This window comes from Puma concolor, chromosome E1 (genome assembly GCF_028749965.1).
Source record: "Puma concolor isolate L17-30 chromosome E1, mPumCon1.1.hap2, whole genome shotgun sequence".
Classification (NCBI taxonomy): Eukaryota; Metazoa; Chordata; class Mammalia; order Carnivora; family Felidae; genus Puma; species Puma concolor.
This window is the reverse complement of record NC_141680.1, coordinates 12,922,370-12,938,811: the sequence shown is the minus strand read 5'-3', so window position 1 is coordinate 12,938,811 and position 16,442 is coordinate 12,922,370. Positions and strand designations below refer to the sequence as shown.

The following is a 16,442-nucleotide window of genomic DNA, read 5'->3' as shown; positions in this document are numbered from 1 at the left end:
GGGGAGTCAGGGGACCAGCCGGGACTCCCTTCTGGATTGGTCCACTTGGAGACCACAAGGGGCTCGTGGCACCCCGTCCTGCTGGGGAGGAACTGGCAGGCTGCACTCCCCCGTGGGGAGCACTGTGCCATCTTGTGCTGAGCAGAAATCTAGAGGCTTCCCTGGGTTTCCCTGGGCCCAGCACATTCCACATGGCAGAGGAGAACAGAAAAGCCGAGGCGTGCGGGGCCTTCTGGGTCAGACTTCTGTGCTGGCCCCGGGTCAGGCTACATCACCGCTGACCTCTGGCGTGGGAGCAGGGGCCCGGGGCCGCGGGGCCCGAGGCCTGAGGAGGCCACTGGCCAGGCCGGTGCTGCTGACACCGCACTTGGCACGCGACAGCCTCTGCCCGAGCCCAGCTCGGCGCCCCTGCTGAGACGCGGCCCTGGACCCGTCTCCGCCCCTCAAGGCCCGCGTCTCTGAAGCAGGAGCGCCAAGAACACGCGCCCCCTGCGAGGCAGGCTCGTCTGCAAGGTAACTGGCACAGGCTGGGCACTCAGTAGGTGGGCCTATGTGATGGCCCCTAAATGGTCACTATAGTTATTATAAGCCTGTCCACGGAGGTGAAAACATCTACCCTACGTAATGAGAATTATGGGTGGCTTTAATTCTTCACTTGAAACTTTTTGTAACCAGAAAGTAAAACATTTTGTGTTAAAAATGAACAACCCACTCGGGGGTCTCCTTGGGCTCACGGCCGCACCCGTGCCCGTACCACCTCGGCTCTTGGCCCTGCTTGCCCCTTGTTTGGCTCTAGCCTACGCACCCATGCCCCACCCCAGGATCTGTGAATGCCGTGAGATGGGCGCCCCCTCGCCAGGCCTCAGTTTCCCTAGCTGTCAAGGGAGCTTCTATGCCTGCGGCCAGGCTGGGTGGGGGAGGAGTAAACCAGAGCTCCCGTCTGCCCCTCCTCCCAGGCGGGCCTGAGGGCACAGGCTGCTCCAAGCACCTGGGTGGGTGGGTGGGTGGAGTGTGGTCCTGGCCTTCTCACCTACCTGCCCGTCAGGGCCACCGGGCCTGCGTCCGGAGGGACACGCACTCTGTGGGGCAGCTGCGCCAGCTGTCAGAGGGAGTGGGTGAGGCCGCCATGGCGACAGCACAGAAACAGGCCGCGGGCCACCAGCCGCTGCCACCGTCCGTCACACACGTCAGCGCTGGGCCCAGATGGCCAGGCAGCCCGGGGCTGCCCAGGTGTGGACTCAATGTGACGACCGTCACCACAACAAACAGAGGTTCACAGGCCGCCACCAGCAAACCACAACAAGCCTGCCAGCCTCAGCTTGCAGGGCCTCTGGCACAGGTGGGCACAGTGCCAGGCATCCGTGTGTCCTCGGCCCTCTCCAGTCTCCCAGCGGTACCACGGGCAGAGAGCAAGGAAACCAGCCACTGACCCACGGGACAAGCCAGTGGAGAGAGGCACCCCATGCTCCCACAACTCCTACCCCTGCCCGGCCCTGCTCATCATTCCTTGCAGAAGTCACCTTCTTGCCTGTCTCGGTACGTTTGCGCGTTCTGTTCTCTCTGCCTAGAACGTTCTTCCCTGCAACTTTGTTCTAGGTGGCATATGATCCTCACCCCTCGCCTAGTCAGAGAGGCTTTCCTGAACACTCCAGCTAAGCCCCCTTGTCCCTGGCTCTCCCTGTGTCCAGCCAGCTTCTCTCCTGTCACGTCTCACAAGTCACAGTTCTACAGCTACTAGCTCAGGGGCAGCTATGGAATTGTTTAGGAGCACCGACTCTAGAGCTAGGCAGCCTGGGTTCAAACTACAACTCTGCCACTGCCTAGCTGTGTGCCCTGAAGCAAGTGTCTTTTTTTTTTTTTTTTAATTTTTTTTTTTTAACGTTTATTTATTTTTGAGACAGAGAGAGATAGAGCATGAATGGGGGAGGGTCAGAGAGAGAGGGAGACACAGAATCTGAAACAGGCTCCAGGCTCTGAGCTGTCAGCCCAGAGCCCGACGCGGGGCTCGAACTCACGGACCGCGAGATCATGACCTGAGCCGAAGTTGGACGCTCAACCGACTGAGCCACCCAGGCGCCCCATGAAGCAAGTGTCTTAACTCTCTGGGCATCGTAGACTCCACTGTGCGGCGGGGATAACGGCCCCACGGTTATCCCAGGGCTACCAGGCATGTCCTACCAGGCTATCAGTGCCATGCTGCAGCGGTGGCTGACATGCAAAGATTAGACTGAACCAAACCCGCAGGACCCAAAACAACACTAGGCCCTCAGCCCCAGACGGTCACTCTGTTCATACTCTCCGCAGCCCCACAGAATAAAGTGCTTTCCTGTCTGTAGCTGTTGTACCGGGGCGCGGGGAGGCGGGGGTCAGAGAGGAGAGGTAGCTTGACCAAGGTCACACAGTGGGAGTCTAGCAAGGGGCAGACATGAAGACGGGTGTGCTTAGCTCTAATGAGCAAACATCAACAGAAAGCCCGAGAGAGGGCTCTCCCCACCCCCTGCGTCACCCCTGCCCTGGGACCTTGGGGAGATTCCAAATAGACTGGACTGTGCCACTCCGTCTCAGGCTGTGTCCACGGTGGGGGGTGGGGGGGCCCTGCCACACACTCCACTCACAAAGGGAGTCCCCCACCCCTCATCGTGTTCAGTCACGACCCCTGTTTTCCCATGACAAGCGCATTGCTCCCTGCTGCTCCCAAACTGTTACTATTCCTACCCCTACTTTGGGGTACTTCGGGTGCTTCTTGTGGTTTCCAATTCCACCGGAAAAGTCCCAGGCCCTGAGCGTCCGTGCCCGCCATGGAGATGTGGGAGGCCAGATGTCCCAGGGCCACCGATGCCCCCTCCCAGCCTCTGCCCCACTGTCCTATGGGAGGGTCCCTCACAGAGAGAGCGCCTCGACCAGACTACTCCCGCAGCACAGGCAGCTATCGAATAGCTCTTGTCAGCCGGCACGGCACCTGATGCTCAATGCCGCTGCCCACTGCAGCCATCACACCTGCCCCACACTTACCGCCCCGCGGGCGAGCGCGGCACCCAGTCCACGGACCGGCCCACTGAGGCCCTGCGATGCTCAGCAGGAACGGCAGGGCCGGGCCATCCCACCTGTGTCTGAGGCTGCAGTCTCCGCCCCCTGGTACTCTCCCCTCAAAGAGGCCCCTGAGGAGCTGGCGGGGACCACCACCACCAAGTGTCGGCAGGGAGCAAGGACAGAGCCGGCTCCCCAGGCAGGGGGCCAGTTGGGTCCCCGGCACGGTGGCGCCCGCTCCCCAAGGTCCTGAAACAGATGAAGGGCTCTCTCATTGACGGGTCCCCTTACACACGTGGCACCTGCCAAGGGCACCGTGTACCTCATCCCACAGGCGAACGACGGGCTGCGCCACGGGGGCCGCTCAGCCCATGGCCCTGCCCTGTCTCCTGCTGTGTGCCAGTCACCTGGGCAGGCCCTGGCCTCTGAGGCCCTCGGCACCCCCTTTCCCTTTACCTCTCAGGCCCTTCCTCATCTGCAGAGCACGTTGAGGGGGATTCGGTGCCTGCTGACCTCACAGCATCCGTCCCTCCCTCAATGAGCAGACCGCGCCCTGCCCTCCGAGGTCATGCGCCAACCCCGGACCTGTGGCGACGTCTGAAGACGTTCCGTCAGGGGGGTGCTACCGGCATCTAGTGGATAGAAGCCAGAGATGCTGCCCCGCAACCCACGGTGCACACTCAGCCCCCACAACTGAGAATGATCCAGCCCAACAGGGCAACCGTGCCAGGGCTACGCCTGGGGCCGACAGGAGAGGCAGGACCACAGGCAAACAGCAAACTAGCAAACAACACCAATCTGTGTAATGTTTACACAGAATCCCGTGCGCGCTAAATGCTCTACAGAATAAAGGGAGCTGGGGACAGGGACCTTTGTGAGGTGGGATTTGAGCTGAGGAGGAGGAAGGAGGAAAGCTCTAGAGCCGCGATGGTCCAGGCACAGGAGGCAAGTGCACAGGGACGTGGGCCTAGAAGAGGGAGGGAAGGGGGAGAGGCCGGGACCAGCGGGTGCGGGTGGGAGACCTGGTCTCACCCGGCCTCGCGGGCTGCGCTCGGGGCGCAGGGCACAGAGGGCAACCAGAGTCCGCCCCCTTGCTGCTGGGAGTCGCGTGAGCTCACAGGGCCACCACCTTGAAGGCACCTCGGCACTGTCCAAACGCGCACTGACTCAGAAAAGCGACCTCAAGGAACTCATCCCTAACATACAACTCCCACGAGACAAAAAGAATAAAGAGCCGCCGACATTTGGCGAGCACCTACTGTGTGGCCTGTGCTAAGCGTTTAATCGCATCTCTCCGGATCCCTTCAGCAACCCCCAGAGGCAGGGATGAACAGGATCTCCATTTTACAGATGAGGACCCTGAGGCCCAGCGTTTGTAAAATCAAGAGACTGGCCCAGGGAACTGGCAAAGGTCCAGCGGGCCCCTGGGCAGGATGGCGGGGCGAGTGCTCTCCACGCACGAGGAGGAATGCAGATTTTGTGAGAGAGAGAAAACGAGGGTCTCTCCACAGAGGATTCCAAGGAGCAGGACACTGCCTTTCTGCACCTTTGAGATGATCCTAACCACGTGTATGAGCTGCTTAAATGCAAGTGAATTTAAATTAAATAATCAGAAAGAAAGAAGCCCTGTGTAAACCTTGTGTCCTGGGCTTCTGTGGGTCTGGGGCTCAGGCTCCTCCTCCCTCTGAAAGGGGTAGCCAGGCTCACCGGTGTCCTTCGTGGGGGCTCTCAGCAGCAGGGCCTGCTGGGAATTGGATGGCGCCTCCGAGGCTGGCCAGCCCGGATCCTGGGGCCAGAGGCCTGGAGGTTCGCATGGGGTCCCATGCCAGGGCAGCAGCAGAACCAGGACTCCGACACTGACCCCAACTTCCTGGACCGGCTCTTCTCCCCGGGGTCACCAGATCCTAGCTTCCCACACCTCAACCGCAGCCACGACAGCATCTCGCAAGCCGCTGCGGTGGAGGCCAACAGATGGTGAGTTGAGGAAAGACAGGCTTGGGCACCGGGAGACCTGAGCTGCTGTGTGACCAGGGGCAAGCCACACCCCCTCCCTGAGCCTATTTCCTCCCTTGATGATCTGGGGAGCGCAAAGACCTTGACCTCCAGGAGAGGACTAGTCAGGGGTTGCTAAGAAAAGGCCGGGGCAGACCTGTGTGACCTTGGGCATTCACTCCCTGCTCTAGGCCGGCGTACTTGTAAAACTCAGGGATGACAACACAACCATGTTGCTGGGTAACCATGACAGCTAAGAAAGATAGTGCACGCAAAATGCCTGGCACAAAACGGATCAGATCAGCGGCCGCCCTGGCCCAGAGGCCTTCAGTCACCAAGGTGGGCCCCAGACTGCAGAGTGAGGCCCCCAGACCACAGAGCCCACGCCTCGAGGCTAGGGGCAGGGAGGGACGTTCCCGGGTGGCACCTAACCTTCCCAGAGCCCCAGGGAAACGGGCCGCTCCTCTTGCTTGGACGCGTGGGCTGAGCTCCTACAGGTCTGCACTTGGGGCCACTGTGAGATCACCCAGGCCACCCGGAAGCACTGCTGGGCCCCGTGCTCCTGCCCCTGCAAAACGGTAGCAGCACCTTCCCTTAGCAAAGACCACGCTTGCTTTTATCATCATTTGTCTTGGAACAAAATCTTACAAAACATGGGGATAATGGAGAGAATACCTAAATGGGTATTCTTGGTGACAAAAATGCTAATACATAGCTCAAGTTCAATTTCAGCACCAAATGGGCACCTACGGTGTCCCTGAATCTGCCAGGTCTCATCCCTTCTCACCCTCGACAACAGCCTGAGAGGTGGGTGTTTCCATTCCCTTGGTTCATGTGAGAACACTAGAGCCCAGGACATCACAAAGGGAGTCGGGGCAGAGTTGGGCCTCGAACCTGGAAGCCCCCCCAGGCTCACCCAGCAAGGCTCTACCAGCACTACCTTGGGGTCTGCCCCAGGCGGTTGGGGGTGGGGCAAGCTGTGCCTGCAGTAGGGAGGTATGGGGCAACCCAGAAGGCTAAGACACAGACCCGCTGAAGGACAGGGAGGGCAGGACACGCTCCCCAGGCCCCACACCCAGGGCCGTCTCAGGCAGGCCCTCTGCCCCTGCCTCAGCAGGCGCTGACCACCAACAATGACGACCCACTTAGTGGGAGCCCAGAAATGCTTCTCAGCTCTCTGTTTACTTCCTGATAGAACGCAAACATCTCCACTGACATCCAAGGCCCTTCCCTCGTCGCTTCACACCCGCTGGCTCAGGCAACCCTCAGGACACGCCTCGCACAGTGATGCGGATAAGGAAAGTCAGGGCCCGTCAGGGTGTCGCTACACAGGCTGAGCACAGCACAATTTGGGCCCGGGAGTTTAAGATTCGCTTAAAGCAACAGTAACAGCTGCAAACACTCGTCTACACCAACTCCGAGCCAGCCCCCATGCCGAGCACCTGCATAGGCTAATGCAGTGAGTCGTCACAACAGCCCTGCAATTTCGATTCTAGGAGCATCCCCGTGAGACAGACTGAGGCCACACGGCTCGGGAATGGGGGAGACGGGCGTGAACCCAGCCAGCTGGCCGCAGCCCCTCCCCGCCATTACGTGGCTGTGCAGGCCCCATGGGCCACAATGGGGGCCAGCCTAGGGATTCTGAAGGACAATGAGCCGAAACATACCCCTCGTACCTTAGCACTAATAAAGAAGCGATTATTACAAAAGTCAGGACGGCTGTAAGGGAGATGCAATACTGGGGGGCACTTTGGGGTACAGTAACGTTCAATTTCTTTAGCTGAGTATTGGGTACACAACATTCATTCGTAAAAATACGGCGGTACTGGGGCGCCTGGGTGGCGCAGTCGGTTAAGCGTCCGACTTCAGCCAGGTCACGATCTCGCGGTCCGTGAGTTCGAGCCCCGCGTCAGGCTCTGGGCTGATGGCTCGGAGCCTGGAGCCTGTTTCCGATTCTGTGTCTCCCTCTCTCTCTGACCCTCCCCCGTTCATGCTCTGTCTCTCTCTGTCGCAAAAATAAATAAATGTTGAAAAAAAAAATTAAAAAAAAAAATACGGCGGTACCTTCTATATACCTTTTTGGTGTCTGCAGTATAGTTACAATTTGAAAGTTTGAAAGGGACGGGCTGGGAGCAGGGCAGCTGGACACCGCCTCCCAGAGAAGCCGGGGCGGCCCCTGGATGCCAGCTCAGCCACAACACCCCAGAAAGGGACAGGGTGACAGGGACCTGCGCCCGAGACTGGGGGTAGGGAGGAGAAAAGCTCCTTCAGGGTGAGCCTGGTGATCCTCTCCCGACTTGGATACAGCCCCCGGGCTTGCCGTCTGTGAGCGGCAGAGGGGCCTTCCGGGTTGCCACTGCCCAGCCCCATCTGTTCTTCATGACCTTTGTGTGAAGCTTTTGGGGGCTGCCGTGGTCAGCGCTGGGGAGGGCATCTACAGACACAGCTGGGCAAGCAAGCCTGACTTGTGTGCGCAGTGCCGAGAAGGAAGGCCAAGGGGAAGCATGGCTGGCCCCTGGAGGCTGCAACCCCAACGCTGGGAGCCGAGCGGAAGGCAGGCCGGTCTCATCACCCCCATCTGTGCAGGGGAGGGCTCTCTGTGTGGCACCCTCTGTGCTGCCCCCCGGTGTTCCTCCTCTGGGACCCAGTCATGACACACGGCACCCAGCCTGAGACCCTGACGACACTCCACATGGCCACCAAGGCCCTGCACCCAGGCAAACCCTGCATCGAACTGCTCCCCCCTTCACCTCGGCCCCCCATCCACCCACACACTTGGCCTTGGGTCTGGACTCTCAGAACCATGACTCCCAAGGCCTCCTCCTGCACCCCAGGCAGAACTCTGTGAGAGCCAGGGTGCTCCTCGCTCACCCCCTGTATCCCCACAGCCAGCACCATGCCTGGCAGTGATGAAGTTCCACCAGCTAAGGGGCTGGCCTAGAAAGTCCCCATCCTCCTGATTCCCTGCCCCACGCCTCCCTATGCTCAAAGGAGGCGGACCTGAAAAAAGAGGCCAGCACCCAGTCCTCTCTGGTCCCTACAGGCCCTCCCCAGGAAGGCCCAAGAGGCAATGGGCGCCCTAGCTCCAGCTCGGGGACCAGTGGGGAAAGGGCCTGGTACATTCTGCCGACATTACAGGACCCTGCAGCCACAGAGTCCCACGTCACAGGGCTTATGAGTCTGTCACCAGAGGTCAGGGTCCTACTTATTCATCCATCAATGAACACCTTCCACGACCATAACAATAAGAAAATAATAGCAGATGCCATTCGTTAAGCAAACACTATCTCCAATCTTTACCACCACCCTGCAAGGGATGGGTGTTTACTCCCACTTGACAGAAAAGGAGACTGAGGGTCAGAGAGGGCACATGAGGAAGTCAGGAAGCAGTGAAGTGAGTCAGATTTTGAACTCGGCCTGTCTACCCCCTGAGCCCAGGCTCTGCACCCCCTTCCTGTCTCGCCAGGGCTTTTTAGGGACTGAGGACAGTCTTGCTGGCCCACTACCTGACACTTAGCAAGAGTGGAATGAGGCTGTCCACAGCCATCCTCGAGGCTGCTAGCAAGACAGGAGAGGTCCCTATTCCCATTCTGCAGGTGAGGAAACGGAGGCCTCTCATCTGAAAGGTAGGCCATGCCCAGGGGACTGAAATCACTTACAGAGTGCAGTGAATGTACCTTTTCCAACATCACACAGCAAAAGAGACTGAACTGAGATTTGACCACAGGCACCCCCACCCTGTCTTTCGGGACTTCAGGCCAACCCTGCACCCCCTCTCCTCCCCCGCATCCCGGAGCCCCCAGCAGCACATCTGAGCCTGAGGGTTCCCTGGGCCAAGGGTGGTGAACAGCCGCCGCCACCTGCTTCTGTTCCGTGAACAAGAGGAAGCAGGGCCCTTGCCTAACAGAGGAAGTTCCTGGGCGGGGCGGGAGTGGGTCCAGGAGGGCCTGCCCAAGGGTCCCGGCCCAGTCTGAGGTCCAGGAAGGGGGCCACTGCTGATGCCCATCTCAGGGCTAGATGTTGACCTGAGAGGTCGGGGCTCACAGCCCCCTACCCATCCGCCAGCCAGCAGGCATCGCCCCTTTAAGCAGCAGCCAGTTGGGCTGGCATGCCTGGCGGGTGAGTCAGCACCCAGTGCCCGCTGACTCACCCACCGGAAGCCTCCCGCTGCCCCAGCCCTCTCCCCACACAGGCAACTGAGAACTTTGCTCCTTTCGGGCCCCGAGCCACGGGCTGGCTGATAGAGAGTTTCCTGTGCGTCACGCCAGGGGTGGGGGAAGTCCCCAAGGTGTCACCCTCCAGTCTTTCCGACAGCAGGGATGGGACAGGATGGGGGTTGAGGGGGGACAGTGGCCATGGCAGGCAGGACCGGGACACGGTGCTCCTGAAGCCTCAGTGCCCACACTGGGCAGCCGGGAGCCATGTGAAGATCAAATATGAAGTGCCCACACTGGTGGCACTCACAGTGCAGCGGGGACGGTAACAGGGTACATGTGGTACCCCCGAGGACAAGCGTGGCTTGAAGCAGCAGACCCAAACCACGCCAACTAAACGTGCCCCTGACCACTGGCCCCAGTGCCAGCTGCCCTCAGCCTCTGACCCCAGCCAAAGATGGCATGTGCGAGAGGAGACTGGGGAAGACCAGCAGGGCTGTGGGACCTGGGGTCTCATGGGCTCATGGAAAACTCCCCAGGCCTGCGGCATAGAGGATGGAGCAGGGCACCAGCTGCAAGGCAGGAAGGACAAAAGGAAAGCTCCCTTAAGGTCAAGTGCCAACCACGCCCTGTTTTGTTCAAATTCCTCCGAGAAGGTGGAGAAGAGCACAATGCTGGGGGCCCTGTGCCCAGGACGGGAAGGGCAGCCAGGTGAGAATCCCAGCTCTCTGGACTCAGTCCAGCCGCTCCCCTTGTCTGACCCCAGTTTTGTCATCTGTCAAATGGGACGGACTGCGGTGAATATAAGATGTGCCAACTGTAGAGGGCTGTGTACACGAAAGGCATCACCTCTGGCTCAGTCCTTCCCCCGGGTCAGGCACGGCCTGGGGGAGACGCCTATGAGACAAAGACGTCATGGAGAGTGCCACTAGCTGGGACAGTGGGACGGTGGGACGGCGGTTGGCAGGGGGCAGCAGGGCGGGGAAGAGGGGGCCACCCAGCAGCTCAGCTCAAGCATCTAGCACAAGAATGGAACATAAAAGAGCACTGGGGAGACCTTTGGAGATAGACAGTCCTAGATAGGACCCTAGCTCCACCTGTCACAGCTGTATGACCCAGGCAAGGCACCGAACACCTCTGAGCCTCAATAAATGGGGGCTGTGAGGAAGAAATGAGAGAGTACCTGGAACAGGGCAAACAGCTTGATAAGTGGTAGCTGTCAGGATTTTCGGTGAGGTGGTACCGCGGCTCCCCACCACATCCTTCCGCAGACCCCAAAGAGGTTGACGGGGTCCCTAGGCCTTGCAGAGGCTCCTGACCCTCCATCTAACCCACCCACCATCATCTATTACCTGGACCCACAAAATGGAATTTCATCCCAATTCTCTCTCTGCAGAGAGAGGCTCAGAGACAGCAACACCAGGACTCCAGTCACACAGCGTATGGGGACCAAGCAGTGCCTCTCCAAAGTCCCTTTCCCCTTCACACCTGTCACCTCTCTACCTTCACAATTCTACAGCTTTAACTTTGATTTGGACGAGGCATCCCCCCCCCGGAAGAGCTGAAAGGGCATTCGGAGACAAACATTGCTTCCGAGCTCTTCCTTCTGCCCATGAAAACACTGTGGCCCAGAGAAGGTGGGGGACCTGCCCTAAGTCCCCCAGCACTGACCAAGCCAGGCACACACCCCAAGCTGGAGAAGAGAAATGTCTAATTTCCTGGGTCTCCAGAACGGAGAAGCGTATGATTTCCCGGTTCCCGGGCTCCACGAGGTCTGTGCAGTCCAAGTCCCTCCCCAGCCACCTCCCCCCTTGAGTGCCTCCTGAGTTACTCACAGTGGTTGGGCAACGGTCAGGGATCCGGCCTCCCACTTACGTAAGACGTAATTACCCTGCCCACCGGGCCAGCAGGGCTCTGGCCCACAGCCACCACAGCCGCTGGCGGCAGGGGCAGAGAAGGACCCGTGCCCTCCCCAGGACCCCACATGCCCTCCGGCTGCCGGGGCCCCTCCAGAGAAAGAGAGGTAGGAACAACCTCTGATCAGAGGCCCATTAAGTGCCATGTGTTACCTTTCTCCACCTCACTCTGCAGCTGCAAACAGAGGCAAGGCCTTGACACTGCAAGACTGAGGCCTTCCCAGCAAGAAAAATGGTAAAACCGGGGTGCAGCAGCTGTCCCTCCCTAAGCTCCTACTATGTGCCAGGCACCATGCTGAGTTCCTTGTCTCCTCAGCCATGCTTGCTTAAAACTCTTCGGTATTTGCTACCTCGTATCATATCCAGAACGCCACACAAGGCAGGTGTGATTACTCCCATTTTGCAGATAAGGAAACTGAGGCCCACAGACACTCCTGCTGCTGGGGTGAGGCAGCAGCAGGTTTAGAGAGCCAGGAGGCAGCCCATTCATTACAGCTATGTCCGGTTTGGAACTCTTACACAGCCCAGCCTGCTGAGGCTCCCACATGCCAAAAACATCCTTTCCTCTTCCTGCAAAAAAAAAAAAAAAAAAAAAAAAAAAAAAAATCCCCCTTTTTCACCCTCCAAGTTCCCACCCCCACCCCCACCCCCGCATGACAAATCCTGCTGCCGCCCGCAGCCGCCACCTCACAAAAATTTCCAGGAAGGCCAGCTACTTGGAGAAGACAAGAGCAAGCCCACTGCACGGCCAGCGCGCCGGCCTAGTAGTAGCTGGCCCGGGACCCAGAGGCAGCAGGGAGAAGCCTGGTATCGATCAGTCCTGGAGACACAGGGGAGCAAAAAGCGGAGAGGTCCCCAAGTGCAGAGAGAAACTTGCAAGTCAAGACAAGGAGAGCTGATGGAGAGGGCGCTGTGTGTTAGGGCAGGCTGGGAGGACAAGAGAGGTTCCTGGGGGAGAAGGCTGCAGGGCTGCAAGCCCACCAGGGATGGGGCAATGCGGGGCCTACAAGGATGGAGAGAGTTAGGGGAGAGGAGAGAGTTCTTAGCTGGAGTGTAGCCAAGGCACTCACATGGTGGGGGCGGGGGGGGGGTGGTGAGGGGGGTGAGGGTGGTTACAGTGATTCCCCAGCAGGGCAGCACTGCTGGGGTGTCAGTTAAATCCCAGTCTGGCCACAGCCCTGGGACCAGGGAGTGGACGGAGAAGGAGGGGGGAGGCGGCTGGGTGCAGGATCACAGTGAATCCCCCTGAATCCAGCTGAGGTACCCACGTTGGGAGAATTCATGTTCTGGGTGCAGTTAAGGCCTAAATGAGGAGGTCAGAGTGAGGTTTCTGACCTGGAGCGGGGTAATCAGAATAATCAGAAGGAGATCCTAGCTTGAGTTCGGGCCCGAATGCAGTCCCAAGGCCTAAACTTGGGGTCCAAGTGAGGTCTAAGCTGAGACCGAGACCCAAATAGGGACGGGTTCTGGGCCGATGTGCTGCGTGGGTCCGGTACGGTATGGAATGGGATCACACAGACGGAGGTCGGGGTTCGCAGCCCGGGCCCGGATTGGGCGCGGGGGCGGGGGGTCAAGTCGCGCTCCCTAGCAGGGGCTCCTACCTTTGGTCGGGGGCATGCTGGAGGGCTGACTGGAGGCGGGCGACTCCATGGTGCAGGCGGGTCCAGGGGCAGCGGAAGGAACTAATCGAGAGGACGGCGGGCTCTACGCGGACGGAGAGCGCTCATGGCTGCGGGCAGGGGGCCCGGGCGCGGTGGCAGAGCAGAGGCGGCGGCGGCGGCGGTGGCGGCAAATACGCGTCCGCGACGGGCGGTGCCGGAGCCAGACTGGGCAGCGCCGCTGGGGCCCCGGCCGGACGGCGCCGACATCGGCCCCGCCCCCGCGCGTCGATTGGCCCGTCAGTCTCCAGGGCCCGTCCCCTGCCTATCCAACGCCGGTGTTGCCCTGCCTGTCACGCACAAGCCTTGCCCCTGCTGGCCCCAAATCGGGCTCCTCCCACTGTCTGTCAAGCCCCGCCCCCCGCCCGGGAAACCCAGGCCCGCTCAGGCTCTGTCCCCTCCTAGGCTGGAGCGGTGTCCCTCCCACTGCCTGTCAAGACGCAAGCCCCGCCCACTCCCGGGGACTCGCTGTGCGCGCCTGGCGCCTGTCAGGCTCTAGGCCCCGCCCCCGCGCTCTCCCAGGCCAGTCGTGCTCTGCCAGTGAGCTTTGTGGGCCCGTCTGGGGTGCGTAAGCTGGAAAAAACCCCAGCTATACTGGGGTGGCGGGGCTGGGGCCCCCGGGAGCGGGAAGGCAAAGTGCTGTGCAGGGGTTAAAAGAGCGTCCCCGGGGCGAGACCTGGGCTCAGATGCCTACTTGGCGGTGACCTTGGGCAAGTCAGGTAACCCCTGAGCCTCGGGTTTGGCCTGTGTGAAACAGCCCTGCCTCCTGGCGCTGGTCAGAAGGAGACCCGGGCTTTAGCGGACTATCATTGGTGACTGAATGTTGTAAAACGCTGACAGCACGGTGTCTGGCGTGCGCGCGTCTATTCCCTGCTTCTGCAAACATCCACCGAGGGCCTGATGTGTTCAGGCACCGGGAAATGGGTGGAGATACAGTGGTGAACTTTGTGGTACCTAGCGAGAGGTCAGTAAATGTAGCATTCATGGTCATGTCTTTACTGCCCCTCCTTCTCTACCTGGCAGGGAGTAAGGTGTTTCTCTTCTCTGCTCTTGGGGCCTCAGTCTATATGTACAGACTGTATAATGTATAATGCAGACAGACCAGTCCTCCCTTGTGCTGCCACATGGAGTCTAGGGGCATTTTAGGAGCCACTGACCAATCTGGCCCTGGGATCAAGTGACTCAGATGGAAAGCCATGGGCTAGTGAGGGCAGGAAGCGCTTGGCAAGGGTCAAGGGGTCAGCCCCTTGCCTCTGGGCAGGCATGAGTGTGTGACCTGCCAGGGACCTCACGTGAGGGAAGCAGATTCCACCACCTGCTAGAAATGCTTGGAGCAGGGAGCTGACCTCTGTCTGCCCATTTGTAGAAAGGGGTGACCCCTGCAGAGCCCCACCCACACAGTGATGGAGAGGGCCTGATGAGATAAAAAAAGGGGGGGATATGTTATAATTATCATTATTCTCTTCCTGTGTCTCTCACTCACCCTTTCCAGGAAGTGGACAGAAAGTCATGATCTGTGGACTCAGACAGGTACAGGTTTGAGTGTCAACCCTGCCACTTACTAGAAGTCATGGAACAGCTCCATGCCTCAGTTTACTTACCTGTCCCATGGGGGCAGTGAGGCCCTCTGAAGTTAGTTCATGAGCTGAGGCTTGGAAGTATCGGCTTAGGGCCTGACACTTCCTAAGTGCCCAGGAAATATACTGTGGGCCACCTCCTCCAGGAAGCCACCTCAGCCTTACCACTCCTGGGTGTCTGGAGTGCTCTGTTCCAAATGGGCCATGTGACCTTGGGCTAGTCATTTCATCTCGGAACCTGCTGCTTATCCATCTGTAAAATGGGCACCCAGCAGCAGCTACCTCCCTACCAGGACTGCAGGCCTGGTCCGGTGGGTTTTCTAGGTTCAGGCCTCTGCCATCCGCTTGGACTTCCGTGCTTCCCATACTCCCCCTCACCCTCTCTGTTCCTTGCTAGGTTCAAGGGTCTTAGTGCTGTCCATCGAACATGCCAGTACCGGTCCTGCCTCGTAGGGCCTTCACCCTCGCTGTCTCCTCTGCCTGAGACACCTTTCCCCGCCCAGATTCTGGGGGTGGCTCCCTTCCAGCCTGCAAGCCTCCGCATAAATGAACTCCTCTAAAAGGCCTTCCTGGTCATGCCCCCAAATCCGCGGTTATTCTCTGCACGGCGCTCGGGCCACCAGTGCCTTTCCTATTTGCTCTGTTTTTAAGCCAGCTCTCCCTCTAGACATCGGCCCTTCCTGAGCAGGAATCTTGCCCACTCATCCCCTGCCGCAGTCCTGATGCACAGCCCCGGGCCCGGTGCATAGTAGGTGCCTAATAAGTACCTGAGGAATGAACAAAGAGAGGATGAAAAGCACGCCACAGACATCGATGGGGTGACTCCAGTCCCGTGCCAGCCTCCCAGGCACCCATATGACTCAGACAAGGCCCTTCAGTTGGAGGAGTCGACGGTTAGTCAGGGAGCCTGACAGCCCAAGAATCACAAAACTCCGTGTGGGGCGCTATAAATAGATGCCCGAGCAAGAGTCTCGGGAAGGTGCCAGACACCGCCTGGGTGAGGTCAGGGAAGACTCCTCAGAGGAAGTGACTTTGAGACGGACCTTTAAGAATCCCTAGGAGCTTGTCAGGCAGAGAAGCAAGGAAGGGTCTCCCTGGGAAAGGGGCCACGTGTGAGGGCCAGACTGGGGCGCAGAGCTGCGTTGCTGCCACGGGCGGAAACACCACGGGAGGGCTTCTTCTTCTCTTCCCGGCTAGTCACCGCAACATCTGCGGGCCACCCTCCGCCTCTAAGGAGCACAGTGAGGCTGAAGGACTCCCCGATCCCCCAGAAACCAGAAGGGGTGTTTGATGGGGTCACAACAGGTTGCCTCGTACCCCGACTCTGAGAACAAAAGTCCCAAACACCCCTGTCGGTAGACTCAGGGAAACTGAGACACAGGGAGGAAGAGGGTTAGGAGGTGGGTGTGAGCAGAGGTGGGAGGGACCCGGAATGGCAGAGGACTGGAAAGAGACGATGGTCTGAACCCAGGACTGGGGAAGCTCACTCATTCAGTCATTCAACAACAATTTGTTGAGCACTTACTCCGTGCCTAGCACTGAAGGCACGACAACTGAACCAGACGGACACAACACGACTCCCTGCCCTCGGCAAGGTGATGGTCTAGTGGGCAAGCCAGAGAAGCAAAATGCCTAAGTTACCTTGCAGTCTGTCAGTGGATAAGAAGTGCTATGGGACAGAGGAGGGAGGGAGACAGGGAGTGAGTCTGGGTGTGGGGGCCGTACTTCTAAAGATGGAGGGCCGGAAAAGCCTCAGCGGAAGGTGCCGTGTAAGCACAGAGCTGAGGTGGTGAGAGAGGAGTCATGAGGATGTCCGGGAGAAAGGCACGCAGGCGGAGGGAACAGCGGGTGCAAAGACTCTGAGGTGGGTGGCTTCTAGGGGAATAACAGTGTGGCTGGAGTAGTGGGAGATGGGGGGGCCCCTGTTCTCACCCATGTGGATCTCTTGTACATTCTCACACACTCTTACACAAAACCCCACAAGCCCCCTTTCACACCTGTATAAGTACACACACCCCCAAATACCCTTGCACACAGGAACACAGCAAGGGACACAAGTGTGACCATGAGTGTGGAGTGGCCACACAGCTGCAGAAACAGCCCACAGGCACAGCTGTG

The 16,442-nt window shown here is 59.2% G+C and overlaps 1 protein-coding gene across 1 annotated transcript in view; it reads right to left on the bottom strand.

The window, feature by feature from the left end:
- MAP2K3 (mitogen-activated protein kinase kinase 3) overlaps window positions 1-12,926 on the bottom strand; it is a 30,086-nt gene extending 17,160 nt beyond the window's left edge. Inside the window, exon 1 of the mRNA XM_086686235.1 lies at window positions 12,691-12,926. Within this exon, the coding sequence (XP_086542361.1) occupies window positions 12,691-12,739 (49 nt within the window). The 5' untranslated portion in view covers window positions 12,740-12,926. The remainder of the gene's footprint in view (window positions 1-12,690) is intronic.
- Between the last annotated feature and the right edge of the window lie 3,516 nt (window positions 12,927-16,442).